This window comes from Pan troglodytes, chromosome 1, assembly GCF_028858775.2.
Source record: "Pan troglodytes isolate AG18354 chromosome 1, NHGRI_mPanTro3-v2.0_pri, whole genome shotgun sequence".
In the NCBI taxonomy this organism is placed as follows: domain Eukaryota; kingdom Metazoa; phylum Chordata; class Mammalia; order Primates; family Hominidae; genus Pan; species Pan troglodytes.
Window position 1 is genome coordinate 66,291,820 of NC_072398.2, and position 22,735 is coordinate 66,314,554.

General features: G+C 42.2%; 1 protein-coding gene across 16 annotated transcripts in view; it reads right to left on the reverse strand.

The window, feature by feature from the left end:
* NPL (N-acetylneuraminate pyruvate lyase) overlaps positions 1 to 22,735 on the reverse strand; it is a 40,915-nt gene that overhangs the window by 12,668 nt on the left and 5,512 nt on the right. For 15 of the 16 annotated variants that reach the window (XM_009437741.5, XM_063788660.1, XM_054658502.2 and 12 more), the window contains 5 exon segments: positions 14,000 to 14,073; positions 11,540 to 11,627; positions 5,563 to 5,620; positions 2,905 to 2,980; positions 955 to 1,047 (listed from right to left, as the gene is read on the reverse strand). In XM_009437741.5, coding sequence (XP_009436016.1) covers positions 955 to 1,047; positions 2,905 to 2,980; positions 5,563 to 5,620; positions 11,540 to 11,627; positions 14,000 to 14,073 — 389 coding nt within the window. 16 annotated transcript variants of the gene reach the window in all.

The following is a 22,735-nucleotide window of genomic DNA, read 5'->3' on the forward strand; positions in this document are numbered from 1 at the left end:
ATCTCTTCTTCTCTGGTTGTTTATCTGTTTCCTTTGTAATAAATGGGCAATAGTAAGTAAAGTGTTTGAGTTCTGTGAACTGCTGTAGCACATTAATTGAACCCAAGGAGGAGGTAATTGGAACCCTGATTTATAGCCAGCTGGTGGGAAGTACAGGCCACAACCTGGGACTTGAGACTGGCACTGAAGTGGGGGCAGTCCTGTGGGACTAAGCCCTTAACCTGTGGGATCCAATGCTAACTCCAGTAGACAGTGTCAGAACTGAATCCAATTAGAGGACACCCAGTTCGTCTCTGATGAAGAATTGGTTGTTGGTGGGGAGAAATGCCCACACACATTTTGGTGGCCAGAGGTAAAACGTTTTGCGTTGAGTTTGCTAAGTATGAGAGTAGAGAATAGGAAAAGCAGTTTTGTTTTGTTTTTTTCCTCAGAATGTTTATAAAGTACAGCCTCCATTTTTCCTCTTATGGAATTTAGAAAAGAGTGGGATTTTAAAAATAATCTAAGAAATTTCAGCTAATTGTAAAACTCTTCTCTCGGAGAAATACAGTAATAATAAAAGAAAAGCTAGAAGAGAAGTCAGAAGAGATCAGAGGACTTTCCTATGTGCAACAGGTTCAAGGTAGACACACTCCTGTCCTAGTGAGGCTTACAGACTCATGTCTTCTCAATAAGAAGAAGGGGTGTGTGTGTGATAGAGATGAAAGGTATGTGCTACAAGTGCCCAGAGATCAAATTTCCTTTCATACCTGACAACTTCCATTATACGGCAGTGTGAATGATTGATAAGGGCTGGGACTTTAGAGTGACATTTAGAAACAACTGGAACTGCCCAGTCAGTGGTGGTGTGCTTTTGGGGCATGGGGTAGGGTGGGATGGAGTGGAGTTTCTTAGCATAATAGGGTAAGATGTGAGAGTTGGAAGGAAAGAAACATCAACAGAAGCAGTACTTACTCTTTACCCCTGTCAAGGCAGGAATGTGATAGTAATAAAATGGCAGGGCAGGGGCGGCAGCAGCCACTTCCTTTAGGAAATTAATCAGGATATCTGAAAGAACAGTAGGAACAGTCATGGTGTGAACAGGTGTAAAATAGTGGCTTTCCTGGTAAAAAAGAGAATCATCTGATGAAACACAACCATGTTTCTCAGAAGCCTCAAATTCTCAACCACTTTTACTATCCCTGCTACTGCTACTGCAATGTTTTTGCAACTCACTTCCTTCAAGTTTTATTTTCCTTTCTGTAGAAAGCCCAAAATAAGACGATTATTCTCCTACCATACTAAACTCTATTAAAAAATTGATGAAAATCTTCCCATATATTAAGAGATGATCATGAAAAACATAAGTCCATCATGTGAGACTCTTGTCGTCTTACCCCAAAAAGGCTAAGTGTGAACAGTAAACAACAGAGACTACTATAGGATAATAATAAGATTTTAATTGAGAAAATCCTGTAACAAAAAGATAAACAATATCTGCTTCAAGAGGGAAATTATAGCAGTAGTGGCACATTTTGCAAGAATTCCAGCAAAATTTGGTACTTTTCCCTTTGGGGAGAAATCCAGATACATCAAAAGAGAGCACACTCTGGTTTGCTGAGGAAGTGGGGTTTCCTGCATCATCTCATGTGAGCTTCGCCTGCAACACTACTGCAGATGATAGGTCCAGCAGCACTCCTCCTGCTTTGGATGCCACTGGGTAATAGGAGAATTTTATGTACTTAATACTGTTACGATGTGTATTCAAGTCTATGATAATATTTCTGACAAATTATTATGCATATATTCATTATTTTTCCTTTTAGGAAACATATTCACGTAAAAATTTGTAAAGCCACGTGAAAAAATTTTTAAATGTTGGGCTGGACACAGTGGCTCATGCCTGTAATCCCAGTACTTTGGGAGGCTGAGGCAGGAGGATCAAGGCCAAGAATTCAAGATCATCCTGGGCAACATACCAACATCTTGTCCCTATAAAATTTTTTTAAAAATTAGCTTGGCATGGTGGCATGCGCCTGTAAGTCCCAGCTACTTGGGAGGCCAATGGAGGAGGGTTGTTTGAGCCCAGGAGTTTGAGGCTGCAGTGAGCTATGATCATGCCACTGTACTCCAGCCTGGGCAACAGAGCAAGACCTCATCTCTAAAAAATAATTTAAAAAATTTTTAAAACTTTAAAAATGTTCATTTTAAACTCACAATTTATAAATATTAAATTGCTTACCTAAATGAACTATTTTCTATGTATCAATAATAGCTGATATTTCATGATGATTTAGACCTATTCTGCATTTAATTACGGATTTATTTAATCATGTAGGCAAATAATGTCTGTTTTTATCCTTCTAAAATTTATACTTCTTTTTTTGCTAATCAAAAAGGATTAAAAAGACTTGGTATACTTAGACACCATAAATAGTTTCTGCAGAGAAGACAGTAGAGAAAGAGAAAGCAATACTTTGGTATTCTAGAAGGCAATGAATATTTCTGTGAAATCTCTTAAAATTCATCATTCACTCAACCTTGAATAGGATGTGTAGTCTCAAAATGCCCATCACTTATATTCTTCTAAGAAAAATGGTCCCATGCTTTGCCATGTGACTGACACCCTATGCAACTCACTGGTCTAGGAGCAGACACTTGACCCAAACAGGCATCTACAGATCAACCAGGCTCAGTGGATGACCCAATCAGATCAATTACTGGGCAAAAGAACTGAAGTACTTTAATGCAGTCTCTTTTATGGATCCAGGGAGAGCAAATATTTCAGAGAACCACTGTACCATTGCGACTTCAAGCCTCCAATCTATAGTGCTTTACTTTCACAAATTAAATATAACCATTTTGAATGGAGGCAAGAAGAAGTGGACCGTGTGAGGTGCCATGCCTTCAGACCTATCTACTTACCTTTGGTCCATGGCTTGAGGAAGAACGGTGCAATGACAGCGATGCCATCAGCTCCTATTTCTGCTGCATGTTGGGCCTTTAAAGGAAGAAAGAAGACCATATTGGAGCAAGTGATTTACTATAGTCACCTATAGCTTAGATACTAAGATCAGTAACAAGCTCTTCAAATTTGCTAACTGATGTACCACTGGAAAGTGGGAAAATTAACCAAATTTAATGAATGTCATTGCCAGGAAAATCCCAGGTCGCAAAGTAGAGCTCCCCGATGAAGGTGAGCTGTGCACTTAATCTTATACTTCATATTTTGTCAGTACAAAAAACCTTGCTAAGGAGACGTAAGTGGTTCATTTTGATAAGTTATAACAGTTAATCGAGATATCTGCTCATGTAATTTCTGTTCTGTTCAGCCCATTGATGATACTGTCTTTTCTGTCCAATGACAAGACAGTCATATTGTAAAATTTATATTAGATTGGGAATGCAGTTGAGACATGCTGAAAAGGAAAAGATTATATACATCACAGAAGATACTCTGCACCATGTTTCTGATATTTTCTCAAATTCCTCCAGAAAAAAGTAACATTTCCTCTTGCTGGACCCTTATAACACTATGTATCTATTTCAAATAAAGTACCTAAACCTACCAGGTTCTAAGGCAGTTGTGTATGGTGACTGTCCTCCAACTAGAGTGTAAGTCCCTCAGGGCAGGGCTCAGATCTTGCTTACCCTTGAGTCCAGGTCAATCATGGTGCTGGGCACATAGCAAGGAACCAGTAGATACTTGTTGTTTCAGAACATGCCCCACTATCTAAAAAGGGAAAAGGGCCTTCCTTCTGAGACTTTGACTTGTAATATCTATATCTAATAGATGTGATTATCTTTCTGCAGAAGTAAACTAGAATAGTTAAAAGGAGAAGACTGGGATATAGCCCAATTAAGGCACTGGGAATAATTTCATTAACACAGGATCAGAATGTGACATATTTAAATCATTTGCTTACTACTCTGTTTAGAAAAAGAGTAGATTAACCTTAGCTGAAAGCAAGGAAAGAGGAAACACCTAAGAGAGTTGATGGCAGTGTCCATTCAAGCATCATCCAATAAAGAGTTATGGCTAAGCAGATGCCAATGTTATTATCTCTTTGGCAAGACTACCCCTATACCAGGAGATTATCCCTATTCCAGAGGATTATTCATTCCAAGATTACCTCTATACTATTCGGGTGTTCAGTCCAATGGATGATACTGTCATTCATGTCATTACATGATAATATTTTAAAATTTAACGTATCATACATTGGAAAAGCAGCAATTGAAAAGAGAGAAAAAAGAAAAATATACCCTACACCACACTGCCTTAGTTGAAAAACCTTTTGTAAGAGAAGCAAATCAAATGTAAGAGGAATAAATCAAGTCTCTAAATTCTGATTCCACACTTATTATGGCTAATAATAGATATTCCTTTGCATCTTGCCTAAAGCACTAAGTTGCAATTTTTTGCAAATATATTATACATCCCGTTTCTAAATCTAAATAGCCAAAACAATCAAACAAAACCCATTAAGAAGAAGCGGGGCCAGAAAAAGTCATTGTAATCTTTAGAGGTAGAATATCTAAGTTCTGGAAATTTGGTTAATTTATAGCAGTCCAGGTACAGGGCCTTCTGATAAACAATTTTAAACATCTTTGTGCTTTTCTTTTTCTTTTTTTTTTTTGAGATGGAGTGTCGCTCTGTTGCCCAGACTGGAGTGCAGTGGCACGATCTTGGCTCATTGCAACCTCCGCCTCCTGAGTTCAAGCAATTCTCCTGCCTCAGCCTCCTGAGTAGCTGGGATTACAGGCACCCACCACCATGCCTGGCTAATTTTTGTATTTTTAGTAGAGACAAGGTTTCACCATATTGGTCAGGCTGGTCTCAAACTCCTGAACTCGTGATCTGCCTGCCTCGGCCTCCCAAAGTGTGTGCCTTCTTTTCTTAACCAATTCACCCAGGCCTCAGAATCACCACACCACCTGCTTTTCTGCCAGGAACTTTAACCCCTTCCTCTCTTGCCTCTGCTCCACTTAACCTGCTAATCTCTAAAGTGGGAGCAATCCAATTGTTTCTGTTCTTGTTCCTATATTCTGGCTAAAGAGTGTACCCAAAAAAAAAAAAAAAATTCCACAACTGTGCTGAAGGGTGGTATGACAAATTTATAACTTACAACTTAAGTTGGTCTTCAGCACCACCAAGCAATCCTTTTGTGTTTTAGCTCCCTCCTTTCTCCAATGCAGAATTCACATTTGCCATTCTTCAAGCCTTTACTCTATCCTTTGTCCCTCTGTGCCCTGCAGATGGCACTGCCTTCTACTTCCCAGAGAAAACTGAAATTGGCTCAGTTCTGCTCCTTACCTGCAAACTCAGCTACAGCTGCATCCATCCTTACTCTCCTTGGAGGAAGGCGCTTCCACCTCCTATCCTACAGTCATCATCACCTGGAGCTACAACCTTTTCTTTATGGCTCAATGCCTGCTTCTATGCAGTGAGCCCCTGAGATCCCACACCTTATTTTTTCAGGCACACCATCTACTACATAGCAAATATAGTACTGATTTTAACTGCAGCATAAAAATGGAGGCCCCTTGAATGGTCTCTCCCAGATGGAACTGCATACATACCAGTTCCTGTGACTCCTTCAAGCTCAGTGCTCCTACGTGAATTATCACCTGATCCAGCCTGCAAAAGAAAAAACACTGCTGCATCGCTTAGAGTTTACAGGCATGCAGAAGGGCTGCACTATCCTGGTTTGTGCTGGTTTTAGCAGTTAACTGATGCCTTATTAATCTCACTTATTAAGTTCTATAGCAATATATTTAATCTACCTAAAGGGGCTTATGGTGATCTTTTTAACCTAGGTCATTGATATCAAAGTCTTGTCATGTTACTGAGAGGTTGGTTGTGATTTGACTGTGCCTAGGATGATTCTGATTTCACAGCAGAGAATATTCAGCCCCCAAAGGAGGTATTTAAAGGCAAGGTTAAAATGGTATTCATTTCTTCCTTTCTGTAGGAATACAGCCATTTTTGCAATGACTTCATTTAGAGCCAGTGGGAAGGTGGTATGTTTATACAGTATCATGGAGGTTTCATGTTACCAACAGCAGAAATATATGCTGAAAATCGTTAAATGTGTACAGAAATGGGATTCATCTCTCATTAAGTTAGAGGCAGAGGATCACAAAGATAATTTAGTCCAAACCCATTATCTTAAATTGGAGTCTGTAGAAATTCGTCTTATATACATGCTTACAAAAAACACTTCTAAGTTGTGATAAAACACACAAAATTTAAAAATCAATAATAGTTTAGGTGCAGTGGCTCATATCTATAATCCCAGCAGTTTGGGAGGCTGAGGTGGGCAGATTGCGTGAGCTCAGGAGTTCAAGACCAGCCTGGGCAACATGGCAAAACCCCGTCTCTACCCAAAATACAAAAAATTAGCCAAGTGCGGTGGTGTGTGCCTGTAGTCCCAGCTACTTGGGGGCTGAGATGGGAGAATAGCTTGAACCCAGGAGGCGGAAGCTGCAGTGAGCCAAGATCACACCACTGCACCCCAGGCTGGGCAACAGAGCAAGACCATGTCTCAAAAAATAATTAAAAATAAAAATAAATAATAAATTCTAATGGAAAGAAATGACCTAGTTTAATCATGTTTAGAATCAATTTATGTGTCAGATATTACATATGATTTTTGTAAGTAAATGATATTGCATATATTTATGTAAAAGTGCTTTGCATATATCTGGCACTGGCTAATATTTGTTGACTTACATCAAATGTAAATTTAAAAAAAATCAAGATGCCAATGGTGAATCAAGCACTAGGGAAGAAATCTAATTGAGAGGTGGTACAACATAGCTGTTAAGAACTTATATCCCAGAGTTAGAGTCTTGAGCTTGAATCCTGACTGTTATGAACCAGCTGTGAATGCCTCAGAAAGGCACTTAACACCTTTACACCTCAATTTCCTGGAATAATTCAGATAATAACATTACCTGTCTCATAGGGCTATTGTAAGGATTATGTGAGTTCATGCAGGTAAAACACAGCATGGTACATGGCACAGTAAATGCTTAATAAATATTAGCAGTTATTAATGTTAAGCCTTAAGAATAGAGACTTAAAGAAAAAAAAAACAAGTTTGGGAGAAAAAAAAGAGAAAAAAGAATAGAGCCTTTTAATGCTGCAAAAATACAGAAAACAGTAAAGATAAAGAATCATTAGGGATTTTAAAAAATGTCTAGGGAATAGAATTTAAGGTTCAACCAAGCAGAACTTGAAAAGCAATAATTGATTAATCAATACATGAGTACTTATTTTGGTTAAGCATTGTTTTAGATGCTGTATTTGGTGGTATCACATAAATGAAGATAGGTATGATACTGGGATATTTTTGGTTGGAGAGAAAAATAAAGAGTTTCCTCAAAGAGTAAAACCAGGAACTAGTCCTGTGAGAAGTGAATTCACTATAAAAAGCAATTTCCTATTTTGCAAATCTCCTCAGAATTTGGCCAAAAGGGGATATTTGTTCTGATACCCCGATGTTCATTTTTGGGGGTATACCATGTTCCCATCTGGGGAGAGAGAGGCCACAGTGAGACTGGTCATCTCAAAGTGGGATTAATAATGTTCAGCTGTGAATGCAGTCATCCCAGTGAATCTTCTGAAGGACCTTGAATAACACATGCCCTCATGAGACAGAGACAGCACATTCCTGTTTAGACCCAATCACAGAGTCCTCCAGGGGTTCTTGGCTAGCTATGTCTTAGGTAAAACAGGACCTAGCTGAGAAGTGACATGATCAGGTTTGTATTTTTAAAGGATAATAGAAGACTTCTGAATGGAGAAAGGAGGGCTGACTGACCTGTTGAACTCTCACCAGCAGTTTTATTGCACAACCCCTCCCTTCACTACCCCTTTCTCTTGGTTTAGGTGAAGCCAATCATCCATTTGCTCTTCCTCTTTCTCCTGGGCTGCTAGGCACAGCTACCACTGTTGGAAATTTAAAATACACATTTCCTAGTAATCTCCCAATCCAGGAGGAGGCTCCAACATGCCTTCTGGCTGTCATGACTCATTTCTCTGGAGTGGCTACTCCAAATCTTGACTATTCCTGTCAAGTTCTAAATTCTACCCAACTCCTTGTTCTGGGCAGATGTCCTAGAGTCCCAGAGACCAAAGATGAAGAAGCTTTCACACACAGACTCCCTTATCCTTCCTTCTCTCCACCTGTGTGTGGGGCTATATCACCATTTGCTTTCCTCCTAGCTTCTCAGCTTTTTGTTTTTTTTTTTTTTTTTTTTAAGATGGAGTCTCACTCTGTCGCCCAGGCTAGAGTGCAGTGGTGCAATCTCAGCTCACTGCAACCTCCACCTCCAGGGTACAAGTGATTCTCCTGCCTCAGCCTCCTGATTAGCTGGGATTACAGGTACCTGCCACCATGTCCAGCTATTTTTTTGTATTTTTAGTAGAGACGGGGTTTTGTCAGGTTGGCCAGGTTGGTCTCTAACTTCTGACCTCAGGTGATCTGCCTACCTTGGCCTCCCAAAGTGCTGGGATTACAGGTGTGAGCCACTGTGCCAGGCCTTCAGCTGTCTTCTAAAGCTACTCTGTCTACTTTGGGTTGTGCGGATGGTCCCCAACTTATGATGGTTTGACCTTACAATGGGGTGAAAGCATCATTACACTCCCTGACTTATGACAGGGTTATGTCTTTAAAACCCAATGTAAATTGTAAGTTGAATGAATTTCTGATCAATCCATCAGGATGTAATGCTGTCATCAGTGGAGGAGCATCTGTATGTCAAACCCCTAGCCAAATCCCCCTATCCAAGACCTTCCGTCAAAGGTATCAATTCACCACTTTTTTTTTTTTTTAAGACAGGGTTTTGCTCTGTCACCCAGGCTGGACTACAGTAGTGTGATTTTGGCTCACTGCAACCTCTGTCACCCCGGGCTCAAGTGATCCTCCTGCCTCAGCCTCCCAAGTGGCTGGGACCACAGGGGCATACCACTATGCCCGGCTAATTATTATTTTCATTTTTTATAGAGACAGGGTCTCGTATGTTGTCCAGGCTGGTCCTGATCTCCTGGGCTTAAGCAATCTGCCTGCCTTGGTCTCCCAAAGTGCTGGGATTACAGGCATGAGCCACTGCACCCAGCCAAGGTTTACCAGTCTTTTCTGTATCTTTAATCTCTTCTTCCATGGCAGTGTCCTTTCAGCATAGAAACACGCTCAACATTTTTCCACTTAACAAAACTACCCTTCTTTCAATCTTGCCTATTCCTTCCTTCCTAATGTATGACTCCATCTCTCCTTCCCTTTGCCAGAAAACTTTTTGTGAGGATCAGCTGCACTCACCGCTCCCACTTGCAGATGTCTGCTGCATTCTATAACTCAACTGCAGTCTGACTTCTCTACAATAACCTGACTGGCCCTGCTCTTTCAGAGGTCATCAGTGACTTCCTATGACGTGTCAAACCTAGTGGTCTTCTCAGTCTTTCGTGTGCTGACTTTCATGGCATCTAATAGTTATTATAACAAACGTTATAATGAACATAGCATCTACTGCATCTAAATAGTTACAATGAATTCTTACATTAGTGTGAATGTGTTATGTGAACTGTGCCTGCCAGGCACTGTTCTAATCCTCACTACAACCTCATAAGTGAGGTATGATTATTACTTCTATTTTAGGGATGAAGCACACAGAAGTTAGGTGATGTGCCTGAGTTCCCAGAGCTAATAAGCAGAGCTGGGCCTCTAACTCAGGCAGTTGGGCTCTATGGCCCCTGCTACACTGACAGTCTCTGAAATCATTCTCTTCCCTGGCTGCAGTGACAGGACTCACTCCCAACTGGCCTCCTACCCTCTGAGGGCTTTCTGTCTCTGCCTACTTCCCTGTCCCTCATTTTTGGTACTGTTCTTTTTTTTTTTTTGAGATGGAGTCTCACTCTGTCACTCAGGCTGGAGTGCAGTGGCGCGATCTCGGCTCATTGCAAACTCCACCTCCCAGGTTCACGCCATTCTCCTGCCTCAGCCTCCTGAGTAGCTGGGACTACAGGTGCTTGCCACCATGCCCGGCTAATTTTTTTTTTTTTTTTTTGTATTTTTAGTAGAGACGGGGTTTCATCCTGTTAGCCAGGATGGTCTCGATCTCCTGACCTCATGATCCGCCCACCTTGGCCTCCCAAAGTGCTGGGATTACAGGCGTGAGCCACCATGCCTGGCCAGTACTGTTCTTAATGTGTGCCCTTAGCCCTCCTGTTTTCACACTCTGCCCATGGTCCTTAATATTTTTGGACCCTAGATCTCACGAAATTAACTGAAAGCTGATGACTCACCAGAAAATGCTTCTGTGGATATGCACTCAAATTTGGCACATAATTTCAGAGTACTGGAGCTGCCCTGAAGCCATTAAGGATTCCCAAGGTCATCATGGGCTTCACACTGACAACCTCTGCTCACTTGGAACTTACCTCCAATCTTTTACCTCCACCTGAGACAACATCAATTACTCCCTTTTTGTTTATACATTCATCAGAAGGGTTGGGGTGTTAGTTTTCATGATCTAACACCCCTACTGGATGGTCAGCAACCTGAAGGCAGAGCCCTTACTTTATACTGCTGGTGCCTAGCACAGTACATAACATATAACAATGTAACAGACAAATCAATAAAACTTAGTTGGCCGGGTGTGGTGGCTTACACCTGTAATCCCAACACTTTGGGAGGCCAAGACAGGTGGATCACGAAATCAGGAGATCAAGACCATCCTGACTAACACAGTGAAACCCCATCTCTATTAAAAATACAAAAAATTAGCCAGGTGTGGTGGCATGCGCCTGTAGTCCCAGCTACTTGGGAGGCTGAGGCAGGAGAATTGCTTGAACCCCGGAGGTGGAGGTTGCAGCGAGCTGAGATCGCACTGCACTCCAGCCTGGGTGACAGAGCAAGTCTCCGTCTCAAGAAAAACAAAAACAAAAACAAAAAAACAAACTTAGTTAAACTGGAAGTGCTTATGGAACTGATACTATCCTGTTTGTTCAACCATGGCATGAATTGGGTGTTACAAAAATATATCACTGCATGGAAGTTTATGGGCTACAGAAAGTCCGCCAACAGCACAAGAGGAAGCACCATAAAAGAGCACATTGAGTTGGATGCACAGAGACCTGTCAGGAGAAGTGGGCCAATACAAGCATCAGGCGCTCATCCCAAGAAGGGAAGGGGTATGAGTTGCTCAGTGGAAGAGCCAAGTGACCAGCAGAGTCCGTCACCACCCTCCCCTCTTACCTTTCAGCCCAAAGACGGGTAACTGTGAGGGGACTGGCCTTGTAGACAGGTAAGAAGCAGTTTCCCAGCGGAACCTCTGGGTGGCAGGTGTGTCTAGCAGTTTGGCTGCCCTTCTGCACAGAAAGGGAGGGGGCTCTTCTCCAAGAAGCCAGGATCCTGGGGGCCCTGCTCATCTTCCCACCAGCTGACCTCAAGCCCCGGCTCTGACCAGAAAGCAGGGAGGGCGTATCCTCTGGGGAAGAGGCTCACTGAATACAGCTGTTGCCAAAGGGCATTTTTATCCTCATGCAGCCACTCACTTGTCCTTCCCTTTTGTCACCCACTCCTCTGCAACCTGGCGACGCTCTGAGACACTCAGGGACAGGCCTTCTCCTGTTGTGCCATTCACTGTTCAAACAAAGAGTAAGTCAGCAGGACCAAGGAGCACCTCTGCTTCTCCAACCCCGAGTCTGAAAGTGCAGGGTCAGAAACCGCTGCACTGAGGATGGTCAGGAGGGAAAATGCCATGTTTCCATTTTCACTTCAGACTCCATCTTTTTTCCACTTTCACCTTGTCAAAGGCAGTGGGAAGGTTAATTGTGACTTGTAATTATAAATCTGACCTTGATATTAGGGACAGTCAGCAAATATTTTAAATAAAGACAGAGATGACTGCCCACATTTTACGTCAATCTCCAAACACACTACCCAGTTTTATATCTGGGCTTGAATGGCAGGGAAATCAACACTATCTAGTACCAGGATGTCAAATAAGTGGGAGTTACTCATGCGGGTGCTTTTGTATACTACAGATCTCAAACTATCTCCATTTACAGTTTGACTTGATGGTAGTGCTCTAGGACAACTTGTTTTTTAGATAAATATTTCATAAATAAGCACAAAGGATATTAATATTTCTTATACCAAGTGCTCTTACATATCCACTTACTCTCACAACAACCCAGCAAAGTAGAAATTATTTTTCTCATTTACAGATGAAAAGATAAAGTCTGAAACAGTAAATAATTTAAGTTTGAATCCAGAGTTGTGTGATTCCAAAACTCATCATCTTTCCTCTTTTCCTTCTACTACAATCATTTCTTTTTTATTTCATTTTTTTGAGACAGAATTTTGCTCTTGTCACCCAGGCTGGAGGGCAGTGGCGCCATCTTGGCTCACTGCAACCTCTGCCTCCCAGGTTCAAGTGATTCTCCTGCCTTAGCCTCCTGAGTAACTGGGATTACAGGGACCCACCACCATGCCCAGCTAAGTTTTTGTATTTTTAGTAGAGATGGGGTTTTGCCATGTTGGGCAGGCTGGTCTTGAACTCCTGACCTCAGGTGATCTGCCCGCCTCAGCCTCCCAAAGTGCTGGGATTACTGGTGTGAGCCACCACACCCGGCCTACTACAATCATTTCTTAATGGATCACAGAAAGATGCCTATGGCAGTAGGATACATTACTGAGGTCTCATGCATATGGTGGCACTCTGAATCTCTAAGCACTCAGCACTGGGTTGGAAGAAGGGAGGTTGGGGAGGCAGGGGAGGGAAGTCGGAAAGTATTTTTAACCACTTCTTTGAGGTCTTGACTTCAAGTATACTCTGGTCATAGGGATATTCCTGCTTTTTCCTCATACCCAGGGGAGATCTGCTGCCCTTTGTTGAGTAAGAATCTGCCTTCTCCACTATGGCTTAGCGCTGTAGAGGGACATTGAGTGGTTTTGTAATCAGGTCTCAGTTTTGACCTGTGGCCCAGGACACTTTTTCCACACAAGTTTTAATCTGCTCTGATTATTATTACCAGGTACCTCTGGCTCTGGAGGGGCTCCTGTTGGTAGAGCAGTAGGTCAGGACCAAGGTGTAGTGTTCTCAGAATAAAAATGCATCCAAGGGTCTGAGAGCCCAGAACACTAAGCAAGGGACAGCTCAATCGCAGGTAAGTATAGCTGTCAGGCTTAAAATGTTCAAGATCTAATTTTTTAAACTTTCACTTCTATGAAATAAAAGGGGATAACTACTAGTCCTGTGATTTCTTTGTGTGCTACACTTAGAGTCTTTCTTCCATTCACAATTTGAAAGGCCAGGGGAAGACAGAATAAAGCCCATTCTTAAGAGAGAGAAGAGGCTGGGCGCGGTGGCTCACGCCTGTAATCCCAGAATTTTGGGAGGCTGGGGCAGGCAGATCACCTGAGGTCAGGAGTTCGAGACCAGCCTGTCCAATATGGCAAGACCCTGTCTCTACTAAAAATACAAAAATTAGCCAGGTGTGGTGGTGTGCGCCTATAGTCCGGCTACCCAGGAGGCTGAGGCAGGAGAATTGCTTGAACCCGGGAGGTAGAGGTTGCAGTGATCTGATGGTGCCACTGCATTCCAGCCCAGGGGGAGACAGAGCAAGACTCCATCTCAATAAATAAATAAACAAAAGAGAGAAGAGGGTTTAGTTGTTACTTAAGAGGGTTTAGTTGTTACTCTACCACTTCTTGGCTGAATGGCCTGGGGCAACCTAGAGTATATCTGAGTCATATATTTTCATCTCCAAATGGGGATAAAAAATAATACCTTAAGTGTTGGCACACTATCAAATGAGGTAATCTCTTGAGGTGCTTTGTAGGTCTAAGATTGGTGGGCCTACAAATTCACAAATTTTAGTTAGCTTAGCCAGGCTCCATCATAACCTGTGACACCATGACTGTGTGACCTCTTGGCTGGTAACCAGGTAAGATATACCTTCTAAAGACTGAGCTGGAGACATGCAGAGACATCCCCAAAGTTGACTTACCAAAAATGTTCTTCACTCCCTGTTCTTTCACAAGATAATCCACATACTGACCAATTACTGAAAAGTTGATTTCTCTAGAAGACATGTGGAAAAAAAGGCATATTTAGTCTTTTTCAGATTATTATTCAACAAATCCTCAGGTATATAAATTGCTCCCTCTTGCTAATAGTTATTAAAAATCCACTCAATTTGTGAAATTCTTAGCCTGCTGTAAATAATGCCTGGGTTTTTTTCCCCCCCTGAATCTGGTGATTTCTTCACTCAGCCATGTATGCCTCACTTCTATGAGCAAAACACTGTTAGTTATCAACAGAGGCTTTATATTTACACCTCATGACAAGCAGTATTACCGAACTATCTTTTGCCCAACGCTCTCTCTTTAAAGTCCATATGGCCACACATCTTTTGCCCTTTTGGGGGAAGACTGATGGTTGCAGACATGGTTAAATGAGAACTTAACATTTGCCATTTGATCCCAAGTACTGGGATTACAAGTATGAGCCATCATGCCTGGCCTGTCCCTTCTTGCATTTTCCCACCCTACTCTTAGGGTACTTAGGTCTATTTTCATCGCTGGAGGCCATTATCCATGATCAGTTATTAGGAAGTCATTACAGAGGATGGAAACATTCATTTCTTAGGCTCACAGGATAGGAAAAGTCAATCTTAATATTATAAGAATTTTAGCACTTAATATTTGGGACAAACATGGAGTCTTAAACCCATCTGTATTTGCTGGTTTTATATTGAACAAGGTTAGCAGTTAGAAAGGAACTTTGTCATCACTTTGCCTCTCAAAGGCAGAACAGCAGCATCAGCATCTGGGGGACTTTATTAGACACATGGAATCCCAAGCCCCACACAGTCCGGCCCAGTTAGAATCTGAATTTTAACAAGATCGCCGTGTGATCTGCATGCACTTGGCAATTTGAGGCACACTAACCTTGTAAGGATCTGATGCTTAAGGTTAAGATCTCTTAAAATCATATTGATTTCAAAATCTAGAAACTGACTCCTCACAAGTTGTATTAGGCAACCTGTCCTCAATCAAAATGCAGGAGGGGAATGATGGGCAATGAAGAGTGAAATTCAAAGGAAAATGGTGCAGCAAGCCTGCGTTAAATGGTTACACTGTGCCCATGGTTACCCTGCCAAGAACACAGAGTGCTAGCTGGCTGCCACTGCACTTTTGTCTGTAGGGCCAGAGAATCCTAATTGAAGTTTGGCCTTATTAACATTCTTTTCACCTTTACCTATGGTAATTCCTTAAACAACAAAAACAAAAACAAAAAAATCTGATGCATCTAGGAAACAAAGGCATCAAAATGTATATGTCAAAAGGAATAAGAACAAAATGAGGAAAGATAGAGAACAGCTGACTCTGAGTTTAAAAGGAAAGCTATTAAATGCAAAGAATGCACAGGCAATCATGCCTATAACAAGCTCAGAGAAAAGATAGCAGGCCTGAGCCTGCCACTTGGGAAAAGGTGTGTTAATGCAATTATAAAGCCTATAAGGGGAGTGAACTCCCTCATTATGGCACATGCCTCCATATCCTAACACTGCTCCCTCCTGACCTCAGTCTGCACCTGGAACAGCCCAGGTGTTCAGCAAAGGCTGGGCAAAGGAGTGGTGATGTGGGAACTTACAATGACGAAATCACCACAGGCTCTGCCTTTACAAGCAGGTTAGCACCACGCTTGCATAATATTTTGAAATTTCACTATTACGTTAATTAAAGAAGACAGTATACGTGATTAAAATAGCAAAATATAATGAAGGTTATGACTGAGGCAAAAAGTAATTGTATGGGGGCTCAGAAGAGGACTGATAAATGACAGCTAGGGAGGCTGGAAAGAAGACATTGGATAAATAGGACAAAACCCTATGTCCTCCTTCCCTCCAACATTTTTTTTTTGGAGACAAGGTCTCACTCTGTCGCCCAGGCTGGAGTGCAGTGGTGTAATCATGGCTCACTGCAAGCCTTGACCTCCTGGGCTCAAGTGATTCTCTTGCCTCAGCCTCCCAAGTAGCTGGGACCACAGGTGCAGCTAACTTGAAAATTTTGGGTAGAGATGAGACCTCACTATGTTGCCCAGACTGGTCTCGAACTCCTGGGGTCAAGCGATCCTCCTGCCTTAGCCTCCCAAAGTGTTGGGATTACAAGTGTGAGCCACTGAGCCCGACCCCTCCAACATTCTTGAGATTCATACTGTTTGCTTGGTCCTATTCTAGTATCATCCTCTTTTTAGGGAGTTGGCTGCACCCTTAGGCAGGTCTAGGCCAGTATGTGAAACTGGAAGCTCCTTTTTTCTCCATGAACTTCACAGTTTTGATGGCCTCAGTGGATAGTGCTTCGACCTACCCTCACCTCTCTCCCTCAGGCCTTGCTGGGAGGCAGGCTATTCAGCTGACAATTTCACTCAGGGTTAGAGGTCTAATGGGTTTTGCATTATCTGTCCCTTCAAGAAAGGAGAAAGTAGGTTGCTGCTTCTTATAAAATGCCCCTAACCTACAAGAATGACACTAATGGCAGAATTTTGGGGGCAGTGGTCATCATCTAGAAAATGTTCTTGGACTTAAGTCCTTTTGGAACTACCAGACCTCTTTAGAGAGATCTAGGTTGAAAAGGGGCTAACTCTAAATATGTTTGACTTTGACGATATTGTATTTTTTCTTTAAAAAAATGAGTATTTGAAAAGCCAGAAAAATCTAACAATGTCAGGGCTGCTGGGCATGGTGGCTCATGCCTGTAATCTCAGCACTTTGGGAGGCTGAGGTGGGTGGGTCACTTGAGGTCAAGAGTTTGAGACCAGGCTGGCCAACATGGTGAAATCCTGTCTCTACTAAAAATGCAAAAATGAGCCAAGCGTATTGGTGGGCACTTGTAATCTCAGCCTGTAATAGGGATGCTGAGGCAGGATTGCTTGAACCCGGGAGGTGGAGGTTGCAGTGAGCCAAGATAGCACCACTGCACTCCAGCCTGGGTGACAGAGTGAGACTCGGTCTCAAAAAAAAAAAAAAAAAAAAAAAAAAGCCAGGGCTACATTTCCATACAGGTGGAAATTAGAAAAAGCAGCAGTAGGCCCTACTTTAGATGACTGGATGCCCCCAGGTCCCTCAGGCATTTCAGATCCCTGCCTGACTCTGCAGGTGCAAGTTTGCAGCCTTGGGCTGGGATGCTCAGCAGCTCCAGGCACAAGTGGGGGTGAAATCATCCAGGGCTGCTACCACATTTGTTACATAGGTACCCAAAAGGCAGGATTAGGGTGAAAATAATTCTCCTTGAGGATTCTGTCCGTTTTTTTTTTTTTTTTTTTTTTTTTTTTTTGAGACAGGGTCTTGCTCTGTCACCCAGGCTGGAATACAGTGGCATAATCACGGCTCACTATAGCCTCAATCTCCCAGGCTCAAGTGATCCTCTGGCCTCTGCCTCCCCAGTAGCTAGGACTACAGGTGTGTGCCACAACGCCCAGCTAATTTTTGTATTTTTTGTAGAGACAGGGTTTTACCAGGTTGCCCAGGCTGGTCTCGAACTCCTGGGCTCAAGCAATCTGCCTGCCTCGGCCTCCCAAAGTGCTGGAATTACAGGTGTGAGCCATCATGCCCAGCCTGTCCCTTCACTTGTTTTCCCACCCTACTCTGATGGTACCTAGGTCTATTTTCATCACCAGAGGCCATTAACCATGATCGGTTACCAGGAAGTCACTAGAGAGAATGGAAACAATGAGATTGGATTATTCTTCTGCCCACCCACTGGGCATTTGGAGCTCAGTGCTCACAGAAGTGAGTTGACAGAAGTCAATTCACTTGAATAGGCTGCACGGCACCTTCTCTTCTTTCATGAGCCCCAAGAACACATCTAACAACTGGGCACATCAGGGGAGAGTGACCCAGAACCAAATTCCATGCTCGCTGTAGTCATTTTTATATTTAAACCCAGTTTAATGTCTTAATTTCAATTCCTGGGGATTCAGATTCTTTGCGTTGGGTTTAGATTCATGCCTTGGGGCCTTTTTTTTTTTTTTTTTTTGGAGACAGGGTCTTGCTATGTTGTCTAGGCTGGCCTCAAACTCCTGAATTCAAGTAATCCTCCCACTTCAGCCTCCCAAGTAGCTGGGACTACAGATGTGTGCCACTGTGCCCCATTGATTTTATTTAACTTTTTTTTTTTTAATTACAGGAGCTATATAGTTTACTTTAGAAAGTACATACAATAAAAAAAGAAAACCCACTCAGGATATCTCTGGAGATGATTCCTCTTAGTTTGATATTTTTCTATTCACAAATATACATTATATTTTCTTGTATAAATATGGCCGTATTAGACACAGTTTTATACTTTTCATTCAGCATTCTAGTTTTAACATCTTCCCACATTTTTAGATGGTCCATTACTATACCGGCTAAACAACATTCTATTTTATGGATGAGTATAATTCCTTTTTCTAATTGTCTGTTTTTAGAGATTTAGTTTGCCCAAACTACATAAGCGGAAGAAAGTCTTCTGTTCTTTTTGCCACAAATTGAGGTCCAGAGTGGGTGGATTGTGAAACTGCAGGTAGACTCTACAACTCTTCTCTTAGGGTAAAAGGGTAATAGAATTTTTCTGAAGTGGCTTTTCAGGGAGAAATCCCTATTGCTGTTTGTTTCCTCTCCTGGTGCACGAACCACCATGAAAGACTTTCACTTCATCTGAGCAGACAGAATCCACAGGACAGGCTATTTTCATACCTGACATGATGTGGCATGCATACCAGAAAATCTGATTTTCCATTTTCTTTTGCCTTTTATACATATCTCTCAGCATTCAATCAGATAGCAGTTATATGTACTCTTGGCAAAACAGCCACTGGTTATTTTAAAATTCTTTCAGCAGGGAGGCAGGCAGGGACTAACCTACCCACCCTGTTGGAGGTGGAAAATGTTCTGTTCTGGGAGTCTGGGTCCCTTCGTCTCCCAAAGACTGTTAAAAAGACAATAATCTATGCCAGTCTGACTCTAGCAGGCCAGGACTTTTCTCACTGGGGTAACAGATTTGTTTTTACCAGAGGGTATTATGAAGATTCCCCAGGGTGATGCCAAGAACATTTGAAGGAAAAAACACAACTTTTTTCTTGACATTTTAGATCTGAAATGGACTTTCTGGTCTAATGACTGTGAGCCTGCCCAAAGAAAAAGTGAGTTCTTAGAACAAATAAGGAAAGCAAGTCTTGGCTGGCGCAGCGGCTCATGCCTGTAATCCCAGCACCTTGGGAGGCCGAGAGGGGCGGATCACTTGAGGTCAGGAGTTTGAGACCAGCCTGGCCAACATGATGAAACCCCGTCTCTACTAAAAACACAAAAATTAGCCGGGCAGGGTGGTGCATGCCTCTAATCCCAGCTACCCAGGAGGCTGAGGCAGGAGAATCACTTGAGCTTGGGAGGGGGATGTTGCAGTGAGTCGAGATTGTGCCACTGCACTCCCGCCTGCTGCGAGACTTTGTCTCAAAAAAAAAAAAAAAAAAAAGCAAGTCTTTCATTAGACTTACTAGTGTATAAAAAGGCAAGGGTTGGATAGGTAGAGAAATCCTACCTTTCTAGCTGTGTGGCTTGGGGCAGCTGGGCTAGCCTTTAGGATCTCCGTTTCTTCAACTGCCAGGACAGAGATACCTATGGCTCCCTCACATAGCTGTTGTCAAGATTAAGTGGGAACATGTAAATGAAAATGCCTGCATGATGACTGACAGCATCAATCAGTGTTCGCTTCCTTCCCTTTTTCTCGACTATCAGCACTAGTAATTCCTGCAGTATATTCACTCATAAAATAACAAAAGCTACTGCAACTATGCCACATGCTTAAGATATAAGATAAATAAGATAATTTCTCAGTTCTTTTATATTATCGGCATTCAATATCTATTGAACAGGGCTAAGCAGCTCAAAGCCTGCTGGAAGACATAGACAAGTAACAAAAAGTTATTGTAATAATAAACAAATAATTCTGATGCAATACAAAAAGGGTGCTATGGGATCACAGGGGAAGAGTATGGACAGGGTGCTATAGAAGGGTCATCTAACTCCTTTTAAGAGAATTGGGGAAGAATTTCTAAGGATGGTTTTGATAGATGAGTAGAAGTGTTCAAGTGGAGCAAGAAAGAAGAGGATGGTGGTAGAAAATGGCAGAGGAAAGAGAATGAGTAAAGGTATGAAAGGCAGAAGAGGTATGGTGACAAAGAAATGAAGCAGGAAAGGTAAACTGTGAAGGACTTCCTATGCCATCCCAGGGAGTCTGGGCTTTAATCTTTAGACCGGCTCATCTCAGACTTTAATGTGCTAAAGAATCATCTGGGACACTGTTAAAATGCAGGACTGATCTGTAGTATGATACGGCCTGAGATTGTGCATTTCTACCAAGTTCCCATGGTGGTGGAGCAACTGGTCCATGGGCCATATGATGGGTAGCAAGGCTTAGACAAAAGAGACTCAAAAGATTCCTAAAGAGGAGAGTGACATGATCAGATTTATTTACTAGGAAGCTCACTGAGCTACAGTGTGGACAATGGACTGGAATTATAGGTACTTTATACATTCTTATTTAATGGTGATCCCCACAATATCCCCAATGACATGAGAGAACTGCAGACTCTTAAGAGTTGGAAAGGGTCATAGAGATAATGTGGTTGAACTTTCTTTGGAGAATATGAAAGAGCTTTTTTTTTTTTTTTTGAGACATATTCTCACTCTGTTGCCCAGGCTGGAGTGCAGTGGAATGATCTTGGCTCACTGCAACCTCTGCAACCCAGGTTCAAGCGATTCTCCTGCCTCAGCCTCCCGAGTAGCTGGAACTACAGGTGCGTGCCACCACGCCAGGCTAATTTTTGTATTTTTAGTAGAGAGGCGGTTTCACCATGTTGACCAGGATAGTCTCGATCTCTTGACCTCGTGATCCGCCCACCTCGGCCTCCCAAAGTGCTAGGATCACAGGCATGAGCCACCGTGCCCGGCCAAGAGAGCTCTTAAAAGGTGACAAGATCTCCCCAGGGTCGGAGAGCTAACTAGTGGCAAAGCTTGGGATCCAGGACTCACATCATTTCACTAAGACCTACTTACCCATGTTCTTTCTGCCAGCTACCCTACTCCAGGACATCAACTTATATGCAGAAAGCTGAATTGTTACTGAGCTTTCATTGGAATTGAGAAGAAAAAAGGATATAGGGAAATAGTCCTTGTTCAGCCACTCAGAATTATGGAGGATATGTATATGTACATGCCAGGTTAGGAGAACTCCCACAATGGCAGGTCACCTGGCAGTATTTCCACGTATTAGATTCCATGTGCCCCTTCCTTCCATCTCATGTCTTAGAAACATCCCAGAAGTGCAGATTAAGTGCAGATTTAATGTACTTGGGTAAGTACATTAAAGCCTACGTGTTCTTGGTGGGTGTTCCAAAGCTACTTTATATCTACAGGAATGTTTGATGAAGCAGGTGGTGGGAGAAAAGGGAACTAACATGGCTCACATGCCTACTCTGTGCTATACACTGACCTACACTATTTAATTTATTTCTTAAAGAGCCTACACATAATGCATTCTTCTTTTTTTTTTTTTTTTTGATTTCACACCTTAGGAAAGTAAGGTTCCTAGAAGAAAAACGCAGAATTGATGAGAAAATAGTAAAATGGATGCAGCAGGACCACAGATTTTTGGGAAACGGAAAAAGATCCAGAAAAAGTCATTTTAGTTATCTCTATCATGGGATCTGGCCTTCCAGGAAAACGGCAAAACAGGGAGGAAGAACACACTGACATTGTCCGTGGGTCCCTGATGAACAAACAAGACTGTTTTAAGAAGCCACTTCCAGGATAAGAGGGGTCTTATTAAAAGGTTAAAGTAGTATGGACCAGATGCAGTGTTAGGAGATTACAGGAAGGATCTCACTCTGTAACAGGAAGTAAATCCTGCCGATTCATGCAATCACATGTCTTCTGTTTGATCTGCGAACAAGTGACTGATGCATTGAGAAACAGCTGATGCCAGTCTTTCTTAAAACTTGTGGAAAGGGGAAGTAACAGAAAAAAAATTATTATTAACCAGCTGAGTAATCTAAATGCCGTATCAGCAAGAATCTTATTTAGACCTAGTAAGGACGTGATTTTTCATGGATCTTAGAAGCCAGAAGTCTTGGACTCATTGGAGAGTCTCTAAGGTAGAACTGCAAAATGGCCAACTTTGAAGGAGAATACTAAAAGACATAAGAAATTTCATCTCCTTTAAAAGGGTAAGATGAACGTTTATAAATTCAGCAACAGAAGACCAAAAAGAAAGTCCCTTGTAAAAGGTGTACTAAATACATCTTCCTTTTGCCTCTGCCTTATGACATAAAGGCAGTTCAAACTTTTTGACCTAAGTGCGTATTGACCCTGTGCTAAGCACTGTTGTATGAATTATCTCATTTAATGCTTATAATTCATTATGTAGGTATGATTATTATTATAATATTACACAGAAAGAAAGGAGAAGCTTAAATAAGCCAGCATTCTAACTTTTTGGCAGCCTGACTCCTCTGACAGGTCAAAAACATATAGATCCAGGAGGTGGATGAACTCTCTTTTGTCAGGGGTGATGTTCAAGGAGGAGTTATACACAGTGCATGGTTCCCTATGTCACAGGGCCTTTTTGTTATCTGATTTTTTAGCAGAAGGACTGCCACTGTATTCATCTGGAGGTCAAAATACTTGCTTGGGGTAATGATT